The 19,896-nt window shown below is 38.0% G+C and overlaps 1 protein-coding gene across 1 annotated transcript; it reads left to right on the forward strand.

The window, feature by feature from the left end:
• The first annotated feature begins 68 nt into the window (after positions 1–68).
• LOC117002480 (inter-alpha-trypsin inhibitor heavy chain H3-like) lies at positions 69–19,597 on the forward strand. Its single transcript, XM_033071641.1, has 22 exons — positions 69–158; positions 3,985–4,008; positions 5,123–5,289; positions 6,285–6,389; positions 6,807–6,969; positions 7,649–7,759; positions 8,227–8,352; positions 8,721–8,837; positions 9,593–9,761; positions 10,075–10,200; positions 10,448–10,629; positions 11,611–11,796; positions 12,105–12,244; positions 12,639–12,793; positions 14,578–14,583; positions 15,300–15,326; positions 16,228–16,278; positions 16,650–16,763; positions 17,331–17,535; positions 18,585–18,757; positions 19,240–19,351; positions 19,437–19,597. The coding sequence occupies exons 1-22, from the start codon at positions 69–71 to the stop codon at positions 19,564–19,566; spliced, it is 2,679 nt and encodes an 892-aa protein (XP_032927532.1). The 3' UTR covers positions 19,567–19,597.
• The last annotated feature ends 299 nt before the right edge of the window (positions 19,598–19,896 follow it).

The following is a 19,896-nucleotide window of genomic DNA, read 5'->3' on the forward strand; positions in this document are numbered from 1 at the left end:
CACTTGGTAAACAAAGCATTAGATATTTATGCATATCATTGCAATTAGAACTTCACATTTTTCCCAAAATGGAAAACCATCTATTGCTTTGTATTTTATTATTGATTCCTGCCTTTGCATCCTCAGACTTTTTGCTAACACATGTCAGAAACATCAAGGTAAGTAATCAACCATGTGTGGGGCTCCCACTCCTCAGAGATTAATTGCTTGCAGTTTATCAGCATTTATCAGAGTTCATACTATGCTGGCAGCTGGAGCTCTGTGTTCTCTGGTACCCCTGGACACAGAATAAAAGCTGGAACTCAGACTCACTTATCTCTAATCAGCCTGAGTTTTTCTCACTCTCTTTTTAAAACATCCCTTCCCTCTGTTTTCACTGTCATTTCCATGTAATTGTGACATGTTTTAGTAAAATATTTTAAGGTGTAAAGCTATCAGTGCTGCCAGGGAACTGACTCTGGCACCTGTTAAGGAATACAAGTGAAAAGATGGCTCTAGGAAGCGCAAATCAGAGATATAACATGGCATCAAGATAAATGCCCACTATCCAAATGACATGGTAGGATTTTTCGTAAAAGATTTGCATGTTACCACAACATGAGATACATCTCCCAAAGGGGCCATTCTGGTTTTGGCTGGATCTCTGAGTAAGGCAGTGCTGCCCGATGTTTTGCCTAATTTTCTTTGCTTAGGTAGCTGGCCACTACTGCTTGCCTTCCCTCTCTCACAGTGGCTATGTACTCTGAAAAGTTAGAGGGCAAATCTCTTTAGGGAGCACTCTGAGTTACTGGGTTGAACAGGACAAAGCAATTTACAGTTGATTGCTGTTGATTAGGTTATGATCTTTGCCAAGACTTTTTCTTTGAAAATCAGGATAGTAACATGTCTAACTTTTAAAAGTCAACGTGAGATTTAATGCTGTAAATTGGAAATGCCAGGGATTCTTATTATCTAACCATCTACCCAGATATAATGTAGCTTTTTCCTCCTGATTGTCATAGTACCTGTGGTTCTCTGTATGTCTTGCAACGCTAAAGCCTTTCTAAATGGAAAGCTGCCAAAGCTCTGTGCAGTGCTCCATCCATACATGCAGAGCACTATGGAAGTCAGTTGATTCTCCCAGTTTTGTTCTGTTTATGCAAATGTGATTTGATTGAAATGGAGTAGATTGCTCTGTAGGGTGAAGGTCTTGGTGCCCATCCATGTCTTGGCCCTTTTGAGCAAGCAGTATCCAGTGTTGAAGCATGGCTGGAATTCTGGCTGGCTGATGACCTTCAAGCTGTCAAAGCTGGTTTTAGAACTACAGCAGGTAGACACAGTTGGCAGACCCAATTCTGCTGAAAATGGAACAAAAATCTGCATCAGAGTTCCCTGTGTGTGCTGGCACACCTTGTTCCTATGAGCACCATTTTGGGCTTTTCTCCATGGCACCCAATTAGCATCACTTGGGGTGATGAACTGTTCACTGCTGCTGTAGATTGAGAGATCATTCCCATGCCTTGTTTTCCTGTGCAGCATTTAGGGATATATGCAAATACCTCGTTCAGTGTTGTGGATTCCCAGAGGTCGCTTCAAGGTAACTGTACAGTCTTTGCTGAGTCTTTTAGTCATGCTGTGGTTTAGTTTCCCAAGCTGTACAATCAGGGCTTCTTTCAGCAACTACTGTCATGGAGTCCTCTTTTCCCTCTCTGTTTTCTTGGCAGTTCAAATGTCTCTTTTCCCCTCCAATTTCCGTAGGTTTTTTGCACCTATGTTCTTTTCTGCTGCCACAACAAAACAGTGTTAAACAAAAGAAGAGTTGTTGCTGTTGCATAACTGAAAAATTGTAAAATTCTAATAATTGGTGCACCTGGCAAATATGTGAAAGTCATACAGAAACATTTTATCAAGTAACAATTACCCAGGGTAGAGGAGGTTAATTCTTATTTAAGTCTAGAATTGCATAATCATTTTGATTGGCATAATATTGGTTTTAGCCCACATAGCTCAAAATGACCTTGATATTAGAGATGGCTCAAGTTACACCCAAGTGAATCATTATAAATGAAAAAGCCCAGAACAAAATGACAGATTTAGTCACGTAGTCCCCTCCCTCCCCTGTACAAACAAGGGTCAGCTAGAGCAGGTAGCTGGGTGATGTCCAGCTGGATTAAGCATCTCCATTGAAGATCAGTCCAAGTGCAAAGTAAATAGTGCCTTCTACAGAGAGATTTTTCTGTAGTTTCAATGGAAATTGCGGAGTACCCCTCAAAATATTTACAGAATCAGAATAGAAGTCCTTCAAAACTACCGTTGAAGCCACAATTTTGATAAAGTACATGCACAACAGCAATTCTGTAAAACTTAAATGCAGGTACAGTATCTTTCCATTTGGAAGCAGTAGTCAGAATTGTAGAATTTGTAGCTATACACATTTTTATAGGGTTGTGGGTTTTTTCTGCCGTTTCACAGCGTTCCATCTCTTCATTTCCCAGGGTGCATATTTCGGTTTGTGTTTTGTAAGGGGAAATGACAACCTGCAATGACAGTATGGATACAGAAAAGATAATTCCAGTATTGGAAAGGTCAGATTTGACTTGGTGCATACTCTATACAGGCATTAAAGGAATATATGTTTGTCAAAAGGAGAGACAGACACACAGAAATCATCTGGATGGCAGTTAACAGTTTGAAAGATGAACCTGAAGAAATACAGACAGACATTTTTTCCAGACTCTTACCACAGAAGAGAAGCCTCCTCCCTCAAACCTTGTATTACCATAGATTTAATACAGTATCTTGAAAAGAACCCCAAAATAAACAAAAAATAACACTCTGTGTCTCAGTTTCTAACTGTGAAAAGTACTGAAAGCCACAAGTGTACTTGAGATGTGTATCTGATTTGTTGTTCCTTACCCTGCATTTGGTGGAGCAGGTAAACACAATTCCATAAAATGTGACCCCTGAGGCACTTGGAGCCAGAGGAGATAAGGTGTTTGCAGCTGAGCTGATGGGAATTGAGTTACACAAGCTGTTATTTTAACAGCACTCAGGAAGTTTGTTTAATGCCTGTCCTCTCTTTCAGAACAGAGTACAAGATACCGTACAGCTTCTGATATTTGCACGTACTCTGGGAACAAATACGGGAAAAACCAACCCTCCACGTTTAACTGCTTATTTCCCCTCAACTCCATGTGACAGCCTCTCCTCTCTTATCCTGCTGAATTGCCTTCCTACCTGTCATGTCAGGATGAGAGGCTGGTTGGCTGAAATGGGAAGAATTTAGGAGTCTGAAAAAAATGTAAGGGTGCATCTGCCTGATAGTTTGGATTTGTGTGGCAGGAAAAGAAATGTGCAAACTGGGTTTTTATGCTTTGACACAACCCTTTTACTTCTTCCAAAGGAGAATAAGTTTGAAAAGAAAATATGTAGTGCAGGACCCAGATCTAGGAATTCTCAAGAAAAGGATGTAGCTATGAGGACAAGATATTTTGGTTTTGCTTGAGGTCACCATACAGCTGACTTATAGTCAGGGAAGAACTATTAAGCAGATTTTAGTGTGTTGTTTAATCTCAATGACATTGAATTATAAATAGCATTTGAGCCTATTTTCCTCTTATTCTCCCTCATATTAAAAGGATCCATATTTATTTTCAGCTGGAAGAAGACACTTTTTGTGTCACATGAGCAAAATATAAAGTGAACCACATTCAAAGTTAACTTACCTTTCAAAACCACAGTATTTAAAGTACATTAACATCAAATGAAAACCAAAAGATTCACCAAAGCTAGGAATGCCATAAGCAAAATAACTATAACTTGCCTCACATCCCTTACTTGCTCTTCCCCCAAATTTACTTCAGTTTATTAATGAAGATCTTTCTCAAGCCTTCCTTCTCCTGGACTTCTTTTGACTTGTGCCAACTACACAGATGCTAAGAGATTTATTTCTAAATGCAGCTTTCCTATCTAAGTCATGATTTTTCCTCTTTTTTTCTCTTACAGAAGCGAAATGCTGATAATGACTTGGTGAGTAAGGCTTGATTTTGTCTAGGCTACCAAGATCTTATAGTGACAAAAATATTCTTACTGTGTTCACAAAAGGTTTCTGTAAGTTCAGTCTGAGCAAATGGATATTTCTGAGTGTGTGACAATGAAAACAGCCCAGAGCTGCCTGTTTGAGGCAGTAGGACTAACTAGACAGTTTCTTCCCAAGCTCTGATGGAAGCTCCTGGACAAGGAAAGAGAATGAACCAATTCTTTTTAATCTCATTGTATTTGAATAAATAACTAAGTTGTTTTGAAGTCATCTCTGTATCTCTAACAGACTTTGATTCTATGTTGGTTTTGTTCTTACTTTAATGTTGCAGTTACTGCTAAGGAAGGCAAGAGACCTCATCTCCAGGGCTGATTCCACTTGGCACCTGGATTCCACTTCAGCAATGCTTAAATGCTTTGATTGTTTGGGGACCTTCTTAATCAATCAGCAGAGATCAGGCCCACCATAAAAACTCCCAGGTTCTTTCAAGTTCTGGTTTTGCTGCAAGAAGCAGACCTTGTTGTGGAGTTCCTAATGGGAACATCTGTTCACTTAGTGTCCAGAAACCTTATACCTGAGTATTCAGAGTATTGTCTTGCCCATTTCCTTGTTCAAAAAAGACTGAGCTCCAGCTGGGAGGAAGCTGAGAATAATGTAAAAAGGAATTTGGAGACATTTGGTCAATTTTGAAACAAGAGGATTACTTACATCCCTGCTGTAGGAGTCGTCCACTCCTCTGATAACTGCAGTCACTGATACAGTGAGGCAGCAGTAAACAGCTGTGCTCTTCCAACAACCATAAAAATTCATTCTCTCACTAGAGAAAAAACCTGTTCTTATAATGGCAATATTTTTGCTGTGGTGGTAGTATTTTGTTGAAGTCTGTAGTTGTAACTTGTGGAATAGCACTATCATGTCAATGAAACAGATAGCCAAGGAAACACAGCTGTGCTCCAGTTCTTATGTTAGGTCTTTCTTTTTGCTTTGGAGTGATCAATGTCCTGCTGTGGTTTCTTTTTAAAAATATGATGATAACTGATTAACACACACAAGAGTGTAACAGCTAGTGCTCTTTTTGTCTTTTTTTAAATTTCTCATCTACAGGTTGTCAATGGGATAGAAATCTACAGCATGAAAATTGATAGTAAAGTAACTTCCAGGTTTGCACACAATGTCATCACCAGTCGAGCTGTCAATCGAGGAAATGTGGCCAAAGAAGTCTTCTTTGATGTTGAGCTCCCTAAGACAGCCTTCATTACCAACTTCAGCATGTGTGTAATCTTTACAATATTGTTAAAGAAGACTAAAAATCTGTGCTAATTCAACTGGGAGGAACAGAATCCAAATGTTCATTTTTACTTTGCCATTTGAATAGAGATCTAAATACCTCCTGGGTAATTTTCTGGTACTATTAACTTAACTGTGGAAAAAGGCAAACATTGGTACATCTGTAGAAAAGATGACTAATTTTCAATTATTTCTATTCATGATCATGAATAGAAGGGAGCCTTAGGGAATGGGGAACCTTTCCTGCAGATTCATCCACCTTTTCAGAAATACCTCTTACTTTGGTATTGTCAAACCAGGAAAACTCCATTACTTAATCTCCCTGATGGCATGATAGCTTAATTTATCTCTTCATTTAAAAATCATATTTGAATGGAAGGCAGAAAGTAGAATTAATCCCTTACATTTGTACCTTTAGTTACAAAATGTGCAGTTTGGTTCAGGTTTGGTTCAGTTAAGCACATCCATCTCTGCTAATAACACTGCCTGCTTTATCTCCAGTGAAGAGGAGCAGTAGCTTTAGGGCACAACCACTCATGATGCATTTTAGAACTTCTGAGATAGAATGAGGTGATGAGAAATGGCTGCTTAGTCCTCTAAGGAGTTCAAGGATGAAATGCTCCTCTGTAGATGATGACATCTGGACAGGTGAGTCACATCCAGGTTTGAGATGAGATGAGATGAGATGAGATGAGATGAGATGATGGTGAAGTTGCTGAAGTGTAGGAATCTGGCACATGTAAGTTGTGTTTCTGTAGCCCAGTTCTGATCTAATTCAAAGTAAAAATTGGTTTAGATTATTTTATGATATTGAACACAGAGCTCTTCATTCCAGATAAATTCTCTGAGGAGCCTGGCTTGTGAAAGGGCCCAAATCTTGGCAATAGCAGATCTCTGAAAGTGGTTATTAGCAAATAAATCAATAAAGGGAGAATTCCTGTAGTAACCTTCAACTGAACTAGGACCTCTTCATCTGCAGGACAATTGATGGTGTCACCTATCCTGGAACTATAAAGGAAAAAGAAGCTGCAAAAAAGCAATATGAGAAGGCTGTTTCAAGAGGACAGACTGCTGGTCTTGTCAAGTAAGGATCATGTCTTGTGTGGCTTCCATCACTCCATAGCAGGCTGAGATTGGAAATGCTGCATTCTGGCACTTTGCTGACATTATGGGGCCAAAGAACAATCATTAAGTTATAGTTATTGTAGCACAAATTGTAAAAAGGAAATACAGCCTCTGACTGAACAGGCACTGTCTGCAATTATGGACATGCTATTCCTGCAACTTTCACTGACTTTGTGTGACCTATACTTGGGATTAATTTCACTAGGAAACTTGAATAATTCTATAGGTTGAGTATGATTTTGAGAATTGATTGATGATTTTTAGCAATAGTTCAAAATTCCCATCTTTGTTTTACTTCTTTTCAAAAATCATACATCACCAACAATAAATGTTGTGAAAGCAGATAAAGATCTTTTTCCTATCCACTTAAATACAGAGCTTCAGGAAGAAAAACAGAAAAATTCACTGTCTCAGTCAACATTAAAGCAGCCAGTAAAGTCACTTTTGAACTCACATATGAGGAACTGCTGAAGCGACACTTTGGAAAATATGAAATGTTCATCAAAGTAAAACCAAAGCAGCTTGTCAAAGATTTTGAGGTAAATGGCAAACTGATGAAATTTGACTGTAATTTAAGAGATGATGGAATTCTGCATATCTGTTGAAGGTAGAGTACCATGGTCATTCCCATTAGTTCACAGGTGAGCTGAAGGCCATGATAACATTTCTCATGAGTCCCATGGGGACCACTCACCAGCATGTTTTAATGCAGGTTTTTACTTATAAACCTGGCACATTTGCTCATCTACTGAGCATTCCAAAAGAAATCCTGTATGAAAACCTGAAAAAGCTGTTACAATGCCTTGGAGTAATTATATATGCCTTTAGAGCATAAATTCCAGCTTTCTCACACCACTATGAAGCAACACCATCTTTAATTCACAGTAATGTATAAGTCACATTCTGGAATATTGCAGCTTTTTGTGATTATCTGCCTTGATAACATACCACTATCTAGCTTTCCAACAAGTCATATTTCTATTAAAGTTTACTTACTTCTAGCCTTGTTTTTAACTTCTGTGTTTGAAAAGGCCACTTTGGCTAAAGATGTGTCCATACAAGTGTAGATTTGGACTGCCATTACAAATTACAAAAGTAAATTTCTTTTTTTTATTAAAATCCCTCTTTTACATCTGTAGTTGCTTACCCTCCTGTAAAAGGCTGAGTTGATGTATCGTGGTTTAATCAATGACAGCAACTTTCCAATTAATATTTCAGATTGAAGTAGATATCTTTGAGCCCCAGGGTATCGCTGAGCTGGAAGCAGAAGGAACATTCATCACCAATGAGCTGCAAAATACCATTAAAAAAACTTTTTCAGGAAAAAAGGTACATTGATTACTGCATTCCATGATTTACTTATTATGGTTATAATTCTGAAATCATTATTTCAGTGCTAGCAATGGAAGCAAGAGGAAGCCTGAATTACCAGTAAGATTACCTCTTACAGAAAAACGGAATTACTAACAAGTAGTTCTCCCTTGTATGGGGGTGGCAGAATTCCTAAAACATACAACAGCTTTATCAAAGGTGTCATTCAGACTGAAGAGCTGGCCCAAGGCAGATGGGGAAGTAAGCACATGGAGAAAGCCCTGGATAGCAGCCTTCATCTGTCAGTTACCGCCAATAAATTCCTGAATACATATGGATACATGCAATCTAGTAGGTAACCTGATAAAACAGGTTATTCTTATGTCTGTGAAAATAAATATAGTGGCTTTTAAAAAATAGAGATTTCTTCTGTAGAAGATTTTCAGCTGTTGAGGTTCATATCTAAGGAAGGCTTTTCTCGTCAGGGCCATATCTCTTTCAAGCCAACCCTCGACCAGCAGCGAACCTGTGCAAACTGCTCACAGACTGTCTTGGATGGGGATTTTACTGTAAGGTATGATGTGAAGAGAACAACTCCAGATAATTTGCAGGTAAGTCTAACAGTTTGAAATTCAGAACTGTTTAACAGTAAAGGTCAGGGAGCAGCAGGGGCTAGCTGTTTCCTAAGGGACAGGCAGCTGAGTGTGAGCAGGAGTCGGTCTGCAGGGTGGGTTCAAAACAGTGGAGTCCATGGATAGGAACACTGTACCTCAGGCAGGGATTAAAAGCCCAGTCTTGCACTTAAATGACTCCTGGGCCCATGGACAGAGGTGAGACTGGTCAGGGCCATTAAAACTTTTTAGGCCACTCAGAGGATAGACATTAAATGAAAGTGATATCTCCTTTTTCTGTTTTACCTTTATAATGTACCAAACTTTTTGGCAGTGGTGTGGGTCTTTTTCAACATTTTCTTTTTCAGATTGTCAATGGCTACTTTGTACATTTCTTCGCACCAACGAATCTTCCAAACCTGTCCAAGAATATTATTTTTGTGTTGGATACTAGTGGCTCAATGTCTGGAAGAGAATTGGAACAAGTGAGTTATTACATTAGTATAAAGTTCCAGTGAAAGAGCTGGAACAAAGTTCTGGGTGGGAGATGGTGCTAGAAGGGACACAATGCCTTACAGTGCACAGGTGCTGCTCAAGCTGTGCAAAGTGGCTCGATGATGTAACCTCTGTAATGTCTAGTGCCAGATGTAATAGTTTGCAGTGTTACTGTAGAACAAAAATCTATACATTTAACCTGTATTTACTTATAAATGTCATTATTTCAAAACTCTAGATATCAACATTTCCAGAGAGTGCTGTCATGTGTACTTGACAGCTCCAAAATAAGCCATGCATACAGATTATGTTCATTTTCTCTGTTCATTCTGTATCTGGGAAGCAGCATCTCTTTTCAGAGTTATGACTGAGCTAATGTTCAGAATTTTCAGGTTTTGGTGCTGCATCAAACATCCAGGCATGCTTGTTTATGAGCTTCTCCACTAACCCGTAGCTACCCATTTGCCATGCCAGCTTATCTCTGTGTGAGCAACCAACCATGACAGAAAACCTGATTTTCATCTCAGCTACAAAGATTTACCAGATGTTATTACAGCTGACTTCCCTAGAGTTACTCTGAAATAGACACAGGAACTGGCAAGAAAAGAATAAAATCTGAATTTTTGCCATATATACAGTGTAGGAGTAAACCATAGCCCAATGCTGAGAGATTAATGATGTAAAATCTGTAAGCATGTATTCTGTTAAATGTTGAATCATGTATCTAAACCTCTTTGTCTTATAGACAAAAGAAGCGATGCTAAAAATCCTAGATGACATTAAAGAAGATGACTTCTTCAATTTCATATTATTTGATAGTGAAATATCTGTCTGGAAAGAAACATTAATTAGGGCCTCTCCTGAGAATTTGGATGAAGCGAGGAAGTTTGTTCGGCAAATTTCTGCTCAAGGCTGTAAGTACTTGACTGGCCTTGCCAATAGGTCATTGTGTAAGTGAATTTATTGATTGATTATGTGAACACAATACTAGTTTGTTGGGGTTTCAGATTGCTGATGAGACACTCCTGAAGTTCTGTTTTACTCAGAACATATCTATTTCTCTTTATGTTTCCAAAGTCCAGGTACTTTTCTATCTAGATATCCCCCCTGCTTGTAAATCAAATCTTTCATTTTCTTACTGTAGTGAAATGTCTTCAGAACCAGTGAAAAATGGACTTTTATTCTGACAGCCTTTGCTGAACCCAAATTTCTATGTCTATATCATAGTGACAAATTTACATGGTGGTTTGATGAGAGGAATTGATATCCTGAATGCTGCTCATGAACAAAACCTTGTGCCCAAGAGAAGTGCTTCTATAATTATCATGTTAACAGATGGCCAACCAAATGTAGGTAAGTTTGTGTTGGATGGAATAATAAAGAGAACTCATTAACTAACAAAAAATGCTACATAAAATTGATCTTCATCTTTGACTTCTGGATATTTTCATGATTTGAATGCTACTATACTGGCATCATAGTGCCAAATCAAGCTTTTGCTAATGTCTCCTAAGAAATCTGAACATGCCAAGTCACATTTGATTTTGTGATCATTTTAGCTATTTTGAAAACAACTCAAAGATTTCCTGGTTTGATGCAGGTATATCAAATACTCATGAGATTGAGGAAGCAGTGAAGAAGGCCATTGATGGCAGATACACCTTATACAATCTTGGATTTGGCAGTGGTGTCGACTACGGTTTCTTGGAGAGGATGGCACTGGAGAATAAAGGATTGGCCCGTCGGATTTATCCTGACTCTGATGCAGCTTTGCAGCTTCAGGTGCAGTAGTTACCACATACATGAGATCAGAGATACATTAGGTCAGATAACCACTCATCCTTATTTTCAAATAATCAAAATCCCAGTGTATAATCCGATATTGAGATACTCCAGAGCCTGCTGTGATCAGTGTTGAAATCATAGAACAGTTTGAATTGGAAGGGACCTTTAGTTGCATTTAATTTTCCCCTTCCCTTATACAAGCAGGAAGTACAAGGACAGTAAAAGGGAAATACTGTGAGCTATGGCAGGGAATTTAAAACTTGGCATAGAGTGACACAAGTCACAATTCTGAAGGACACTGGTGGAATTGTTGCAGTCATTGTATCTCCTGCACCTCACAGATCATGTGGTTAATGTCATGTCAAGGGCCAAGAAGGGTAACAGATCATAAAGCTCTAGATATTCTTTCTTTAGAATCTTACTGCAAGCAGGTGTATCAGTACTCCAGAGCCATTTTAGAGTTGTATAAGATATGGAAACTTGTATAGGCCATACAGGGTTGGCTTTTTTTACTTCTCACATTCAAAGAGTTCACCAAAGAATTAGATACTAGATTTCATTGCAAGCTCTACTAAAATCAAATACCCAGTCTCCTTTGATTATGTTGTCATGTCAGTCTCTGCAGAGAAGGGGTGTGGAAAATTACCTCTAGCAAATAATGGGAGGCTTGGTATCCCTCTTGATTTATATTGATGGAACTCATCATCCACAGCACATTGTTCTCAAATATTTTTCCTCTCTCTTAGCAAGACTGAAGAGTTTGTATGTCCTTTCTCATTTGCATTATTTGTAGATTTTTAGGCCTTGCACTCTGAAATTTAACTAAATATCTTAATATTTATTATAAAATACCTTTTACTTTTCATTGCTGAAATAGCAGGATTATAGATCCTGCTATAGATAGGGTATAGCTCTACCCATGAATTAAAGAAACAATGATAATTAAATGTTTTCTTTTTTTTTTTTTTAATCCTACAGGGGTTTTATGATGAGGTGTCAAATCCTATGCTCATAGATGTGGAGTTAAAGTACCCAGAAAATGAAATATCAGACCTAACTACTAACAGCTTTAAGCATTTCTATGATGGGTCTGAGATTGTGGTGGCTGGGCGCTTTGTAGACAGCAACCAAAACCATTTGTCTGTGGATGTAAGAGGTGAAGGTGTAAGTATGGATTTCTTTGACTTATGTAAGCTACACAACATCTCTGAATGCTTCTTTTACCTCTATTGTGATGAACAAAAATGCCACGTGAATGTGGAAAACCGGGTTATGTTCTGTAGTGTACACCTCTAAAATTATTCCCAGAAATAATGGGACAAAATTCCTCACACAACACTGGCAATTTTTTGATGTAGAACCAGACTGGTTTTCAATTTCAAAAGATTTTCAGGTGGGAAGGTCTTTGTTTTTGGGAAGTTCTGTCAGTCCCTGGCTACCTGTGATACAGAGAATATTCTCACTCCCAACAGGCTGATGATGCCCTGTTGTACACTACACAGCAAGATGCTGAGCAAACAGCTCAGGCTTTCCAAGAGCAGCAGTACATCTTTGGAGAGTACATTGAAAGGCTCTGGGCTTATCTTACCATTGAACAACTCTTGGAAAAACGGTAATTATACCTGGAACAATCCCTTAGCTCTGAACCCCTTACACCCTCTGACTCCTGCAGTTTCTAGGATGTGAAGCTGACATTCACATCCCACTGAGGTGCCAATGGGAAAGCATAAAAATCAGTGAGGGAAATCCACCAGCCTATTCTCTTCCCTAGTCTCAGTATTCCTGTTTCAGTTGCAAATGGAACAATTTTAAATTATTGCAAGTATAAAGCACAACTTTGCCTTTCTCTTGGACAACCAGTAGAATCAGAAGTGCTTTTAGACTGTGACAGATATATCTTTTTGATAAATTACCTGCAGAGAAATGACTTGACTTTAAAATATTTAATCTGAAGTGTGTGAGTGATTTAGCAATCACTGATGCTGGGAGTCTCTTCCTGTATTCAGCATTACAGCTACAGGAGAAGAAAAGGAAAACCTTACAGCTCAAGCCCTGGCTCTCTCACTAATGTACAAGTTTGTAACACCACTGACTTCCATGGTGGTAACAAAACCAGAAGAAGATGACAATGAAGAGGGGATTGCTGATAAACCCACTGAAGGTATAGACATCTTCACAATTGTACTTTATTTGAGAAGCCAAAAGTTCCTTTGATGTTTCCCTGAAGAAAGGCTTTCATGTGAGCACAGTATTGAAATATCTACTTTCCAAACCTGGCACGTGTGTGGTTTATGCAAAATTACTTCTCATTGTAAAGCTCATTTCCATCAAACCATCCTTCATTACTAAATCATATGGGCAAAGTACTATAAATTTAAAATAAATGTATTTTAAACTAAATAGAAAAACTATTACAGAAAAAAAACCCTGAAAACCAAGAAGCATTCCTAATCTGATAATCCAACTATATATTCAGATGATTCACCATCACTTTCTCCTTTATTTTTCTACACACTTCAGCCTAGGGATAGATGTAGTAACCTCTTTCCACACGAAAAGGGAAAATTTGCATGAGCTCTTCCTCAGGCAAGATGTATCAGGTTGTAAAAAGATTGAGATTATATATGTGAAACACAATAGTCACATATATATATATATATTGCAGAAAGAAAAGCAATTATATTGAAATCATATAATTTGTTTTTAACTCCTCTGATACGTCAACGAATTATGAACTCCTTGCTGAATGAAACATTCTTCTTTCCTTCAGTTCAGCCTCTCTGTTTAACCCCTGTGGAACAAATACTCTGTTCCTCTTTGCTCTTTGGCCAAGCAAGGCAGTGCTCTCTGCTCAGTGTGCCCCCAGCCATCCTAAATTCATCTCCACTTATTGTCTGAGCCACCCTCATCCCACAGGTCTGACAGAGGCTTTCCAGTCTCTTCTATCACCATCCTTCATTTTTTCCCCAACTTTTGTTTAGAGCCCCTAAAAGTTCCTTGGAGGCTCTGTATGGGCTCTCTGTTGCCTTATAGATAAAAAAACCTTTCTAATCTCCTGATTTTGGCATAGGAATTTAAGGCATTTTAGCATAACAGAGATACTGGAGATAAGAGAGGTTTTTTTCAGCTGCAGTAAGTCCTGAATCCAGTGAATTGCTAAGTGCCCTTCAACTCTGAATCATTCTTCAGGCATTATGCAGGTAAATTTTTGCATTATGTTTCATGGCTCTCATAATGGAATACTGACATAAAACCCCTTCATGATTAATTTAACATTCAAGTGACTACACAGCATAATGACTTTAAAGTTTGTAGCTGGCCTCCATAAGATAGAAACCCCAAACATCTGACAGAAGGGGAATTCACTCAGTCATCTTCAGTTCTTTGCTTTCCCTTTCCAGGTTCTTTTCTGAACCGTTTTCCAAGGAAATCCTTTCTGTATATAGATAGTATAGGGCAGTAATAGGAGAAAATACTCAAAGCACTGCCCCTGTGAAAGAAAAGAAAACAATTTTACTCACCCTGAAGTCTCAATTCACAAATCAATGTCCTGAATCATCCAGTCAGTATTAATAGAATCATCCAAATGCCTGGAAAACCACAAAACAGTAAAACCAGTAAGGAACATTTTCCAGTATAGGTATGGCACAACAATAAAACAATTCCAAATAGAACTCTTGTCTCATACATAATAAATTGCAGTTCTGCTGCTCCACATAACACCTTTTTACTTACAGTACATTTCTGTTTGATCTACAAATACTGAGTTGTATCACTGGGAAGAAATGGCATTACAAAATACTGAAGATAGCTGGTTGAGTTTTCAAAGAGTTTTAATTTTTTTACAATGTTTTATTAGGGTCAGAATCCTTCCTGTTTAATTGTAGAACTGAAACTGTATTTCTCTTTTTCTTTCTTTTGCTTCTTACCTGCCCATGGTAACAGCTGAAGGTATGTACATTTCTTATTAAATTTACCTAATATTTTTAATAGGGATGGATTTTCTACATTACTTATTTGATCTAGGATGCAATATTTTCATAAAGTCCAGGAGGAATTAATCAAGATCATGTTATAAATAGATAAACAATTTTTTCAGATGGGTAAGTTTGTAAATAGTGCTTCCAGTTTAGTTCCTGTCTATGATGATTGCAGCTTCCCTCCACCACAGAATTCAGTACAAGTGAGCTGCTGTCCAGGGCTGGCACTGGGGACTTCCAGGTACCCATGTGCAGCAATCTCATACAAAGATGCCTTGATTCATGCCATGCTTGCCACTTCTAAATCACAGTGCCCTGTCTTCAGACACCCTGACAGAATTTCAGGTGTAGAAAGAGCAGAAAAATGTGGAACGAGGTGGGCTACTCTTCCTTCCTGAAGTAGAGTTCAGACCAAGGTGGTGGGACAGAGGGATCAGAGAACATCAGGATGTCCCAGAGAGAGCAACCCCATGCTCTTGGAGAAGTAGGGTGTGCTTTCAGCCCCTTCAAGACTGTTCTTTGTAGCACTGTTAAACTGTTTTGACTAAATTTTTACTTTTTAATATTTAGAAATTTATAGATAATTACAAGATTTTGGGGTCGGTTTTGGAAGGAGACAGGAATGAAGTGGGTGAGATTGGGTTTTGTTCTTTGTAACCTCTAAAATAACATTTTGTTTCATTCAAGCAGGGATGTTCACAGGTCCTTTGCAGGGTAAGTAATTTAATTTACTTTTTCTGAATGGAGCAGGATCTGTCAACTGAAATTGCCAGAGGCAGAGATGCCTTTTCTGCCAGTATAACTGCACTTTAACAAATACTACCGAATTGTGTTCACTGCTGAAAACACACTTAAAGGTTGAACAATATGAGGTGACAAAGTTGCAGCTAAATAGTTTTTAAGGAGTAAATGCCTGTTCATCAAACCACCATTTTTCCCTGAGAGCTGTTTCCCAAGAACAGAGGATGGACTTCACTTTGCATTTCCCCTGGAATTATATAAAGCAAGGGACTGTGATGTCAGCATCTCTGGCTAAATTACTGTGTTCCGTCACTTGTGCAAAAAGCATCTGTTTTATTCAAGAGACAGCAACCGATCCACCAAATTGCTGGCTGGGCAATCCTGGAAATGGGAGAGTTAGATTTATGTTTTTGCTCTGGAGATTAGTGCCAATCTCTGTCTCTGTCTAGTTTTTTCAAGTCTTCATTGAGAAGACTGAAATTCATTCTGGAGGGGAAAAAAGCCAAAACAAAATAACCCCAATAACAAAAAATCCCAAATGTCAGAAAGTCAGAAGTTTTCAAGGGATGATGTTGCATTTCCTTGCTGCTAGCTTAATCCTCAAATCTGGAATATTTGTGTCCTACAGATAGATTGCTTGGGCTAGATGGAAACCCTCAGAGCAATTTAAACTACAAGTAAAATCTGTCTCTATGCTGAAGCTTTTTTTTAAATTCAAAAGCAGCACAAAAATTGTCATTCCCTAGATTACATATTTTAAACTAGGATGCAATTACTGATTTACCTAGCAAATTAACTCCCTGACATCTTACATGGGCCTTGCAATTTTCCATTTTGGTGTGAATTTTTCTAACAACTTTCTTTCTTTCTGCAGCTTCACCAGTACATCACACATATGCATCACCACCCACATGGTACACTAGTGGTGAGTAGTTGGAGTGGTGTCTATCCAAGAGAACAGAAGAGGGTATTTAAGACTAAATTACACAATTCTTAGGAATATTTTCAATAATTCCCTTCCATCAAAGCAGCCATTTTTCATTTTTAAGGGGCGAGTATTTTAATTTACTTTTTAAACCTCCCCCAATGTCTTCTAAAGATCAAGGAATTGAAATTTTATGTGGTCATTTTCTCAGTCCTCCTTCCCATCAGTAGGTTTTGTGTTGATAACTGCCTGTTTTCTATTCAAGAATTTATATTTTGTTATGAAATTTAAATATTAAGCAATATTAGATGCTCATGTGGAGATTTGATGCTGTGTATCACTATACAGACACCAGTGATTTGCCTTTACAGTTGATGGAGATCCACACTTCATTATATCAGTGCCACAAAAAAAAGATGCCATTTGTTTCAATATCAATGAAAACCCTGGCATGATCTTAAATTTAATAAATGACCCAGTTACAGGTGAGTTTTTAACTTTTTTTTTAAAATACAGGATACTTCTAAAAAATGTGTTTAAATGCTATTTCTCTCTTTATGAGGCATAAGCTTTTTTTTCCCAGCAGGGTGAGCAGGAGGGCCTGTATCTATGATAGCGTACCATTACCATGACTGTTTTCACTTCTTGTAGCAAAATGAACTTTTATGCTCACTTTAAAAACCACTGTGGGGGTTAAGAGTAGTAGTTTATCTCAGTGTGTTGCAGTAGAAGCAATAAAATAATCTTTAGGCCACCAGTTTGTGGAACATCTGGTAAAGAGAGGCTGATGTCACTCAGATTCTGTACCCATCACAAACACTGAGCTTTGGGAAAAACTGAACTTTTCTCTACAAAATAATTGTTGGCTTTGTGGAAATTCACAGAACAACCCCCAGAATTTGTTTTGCTTTGGTACAAACATGCACAAGTAATTCTGATCTATTTTTCAACTCTTATTTAATTTCTTAAGTTGTTATATTTTCAAGACACTCCTTGACATCAATTGATCAAGTCCTGTCTATAAAACAATACTTGTTTCATTTCTGTATTAGGCATCACAGTCAATGGACAACTTATTGGTGATAAGAGAGAAAATAGTGATGCAAAGATCCAGAACTCATATTTTGGAAAACTTGGTATTGCAAATAAGCACCTGGATGTAAAGCTGACAGTAACCCCTGAGACAATCACAATTCAGAATGGTGATGAGAAAACAGTTTTCACCTGGCTGGACTCAGTCACCTTGCAACAAGAAGGGTAAGACTTACTGAAAGGGTATCTGGCTCTTGTACTATTTTCTACTCTTCTTATTAAATGTTGGTCAATAATATACTTCTAAGATTTGTGTGTGAATCTACAAAAGCAATTGATTCAAGCCCTGTTGGATTTTGCTCTCTACTTCATTGTGTAACTGCTTCTGAATTATTCACAAATTCCTGTGCTTGAAATAAGTAAATGAAGACTTTTCTCTGATTTTCTATTGCTATGACTAAGGTAAAACTAGATTTGGTATTGTGCTTTATGTAGCAGTGTCTTGTTAAGGAGCAACTTCAGGCATAATTGTAATCTTTCAAAGGCAAAATAGTATTCAAAATCAAATCCATTTAAAAAATGGAACTTGTGGCAGTTACAGAATTGGTATTTTTTTCTTGTCAGCAGGTGTATTTCTTCTGGGATCTATTACAGAATCATTTATACCTGTGCAAAAGGTTTATAGAAGGAACAGAAAACATTTTCCCTTCTTCCTCCTTTATATTTCACTGTGTAGAATAAAATTCCTGCCTTTTCAAGGCCTGGCAGTGCAGCAGAAAGAGCAAACTGTCATTCATACACATGATTTCTTATTATGATAAACACATGGATGATATCGCTGATACGATCAGAAGCAAATCTTCTCTATCCTAGCACTAAAATAGGCAGTTTGGGAGTTGACTTCCCTGAAAAACTAAAGGAAAAAGTGTCATGTAGCATCCAGGCAAAGAAGTTTTATCGATAGAATTTGTACCGCTGGGCTTGAGGGGCTGTATCTACATATCACCAACCTGCCTGTGACTAAGTGCAGCTTTGCTAAAAACATCTTACTGAAAAGTTTAAAGGCTAACTAGCCTTTCCCAGTGTCACTTAATGCGATTCTGTGACTGACTGTGAGCACACAGAGACCCCATGGACCACACCAGGCAGCAAACCCTCTCTCCTAAAGAACCCTGAGCAGTTTATAAAGCTACATTTGTTTCTCATCTCACTTTCTCTTACTGTTAACTCTGGTAAACACAATGTTCTAAGACATGTTTTTCTTTTTTCCTCAGTTTAACTTTGATAATTAACAGGAAGAAGAATCTGGTGCTCTCAATGGGCAGTGGTGTCTCATTTGTTGTTGTTTTGCACCAAGTATGGAAGAAGCATCCTCTCCACCAAGATTTCCTGGGACTGTATACATTGAAAAGTGATAAACTGTCTGAACAGACCCATGGATTATTAGGTATGACTTTGTTTATGTTTCCCTGCTGGTCTTCCCTTGTGAGACTGTGTAATTTATAGACAGAGTATTGTACTTGTGCTGAGAAAAATCACACCCAGAAATTTCAGAGACCAATACACACATTATTCGATTTTTATAAAGCTGAAGACTTGGAAAGCATGTAATAAATTCAACAGAATAGACAAGACACCAGGTGAGGATATCTTCAAGGATATCTAGAAAAGGCTATAATTATTCTGTGTTCTCAGAAGCTAGAACTTGCATCCAGATGATGTGGATACAATTCTGGGTTATCAACAGAAAATTATACCAATTATACCACAGGCATATGTTCAGCCTTACCTGAAACTTGGTGTTTGCTTATCCAATAAAAACCCTGAAGGCACATGGAAACCAGGCCAGGAGTGTAGAAATTCTGGGATTTCTGTTTTGTTTGCTTCTATTTCAATGCCTGAAGTTGTAATTTTGGCTTCTCTTTTTAGGGCAGTTTTTCCAGCCCATTGACTTCACCATACTTGAAATTCATCCTGGGTCTGATCCCAAGAAACCAGATGCCACAATGGTTGTTAAAAACAATGAATTGACAGTCACAAGGTACAAATAATGAAGTCCTTAGCAAAGACTTAGGCAAGATGCAGTTCCTACCTCAGAAATCCCATGGCTGTGCTTTCTCTTTCAGGGGCTGGCAGAAGGATTACAGAAGAGATCCTAAACATGGGATTGATATTCCTTGCTGGTTTGTCCATGACAATGGAGCTGGGCTGATAGATGGTGTTCACACAGATTATATTGTGTCCAGTCTCTTTTAAGAAACTTCCTCCAAATGCACAGGCAGATGATATTTGTCTGAAATAGTAGTATTGTCAACATATAAGAACTATTCAAAGCATAGAAGCATACCATGTTTAGCAAGTACAAGGTATGGATTCTCATAGAGAGTTTTACTGTGTATTTGACCCAATCTGAAGTGCAAAATCCCTCATCCTCTGAAATGTCCTCCTTATTAGTTTTAAAATTCTGACTTAAAATGTTACTTTGTAAAACCTAACAGAAACCCTCTACCCAATTTTTAATTAATAAATGAGTGTCAGGAGTGATTTAATAAAAGTATTCAGTACCTGGTTCTGTTATTCCAACAG

Source organism: Catharus ustulatus, chromosome 13, assembly GCF_009819885.2.
Source record: "Catharus ustulatus isolate bCatUst1 chromosome 13, bCatUst1.pri.v2, whole genome shotgun sequence".
NCBI classification, from domain to species: Eukaryota; Metazoa; Chordata; class Aves; order Passeriformes; family Turdidae; genus Catharus; species Catharus ustulatus.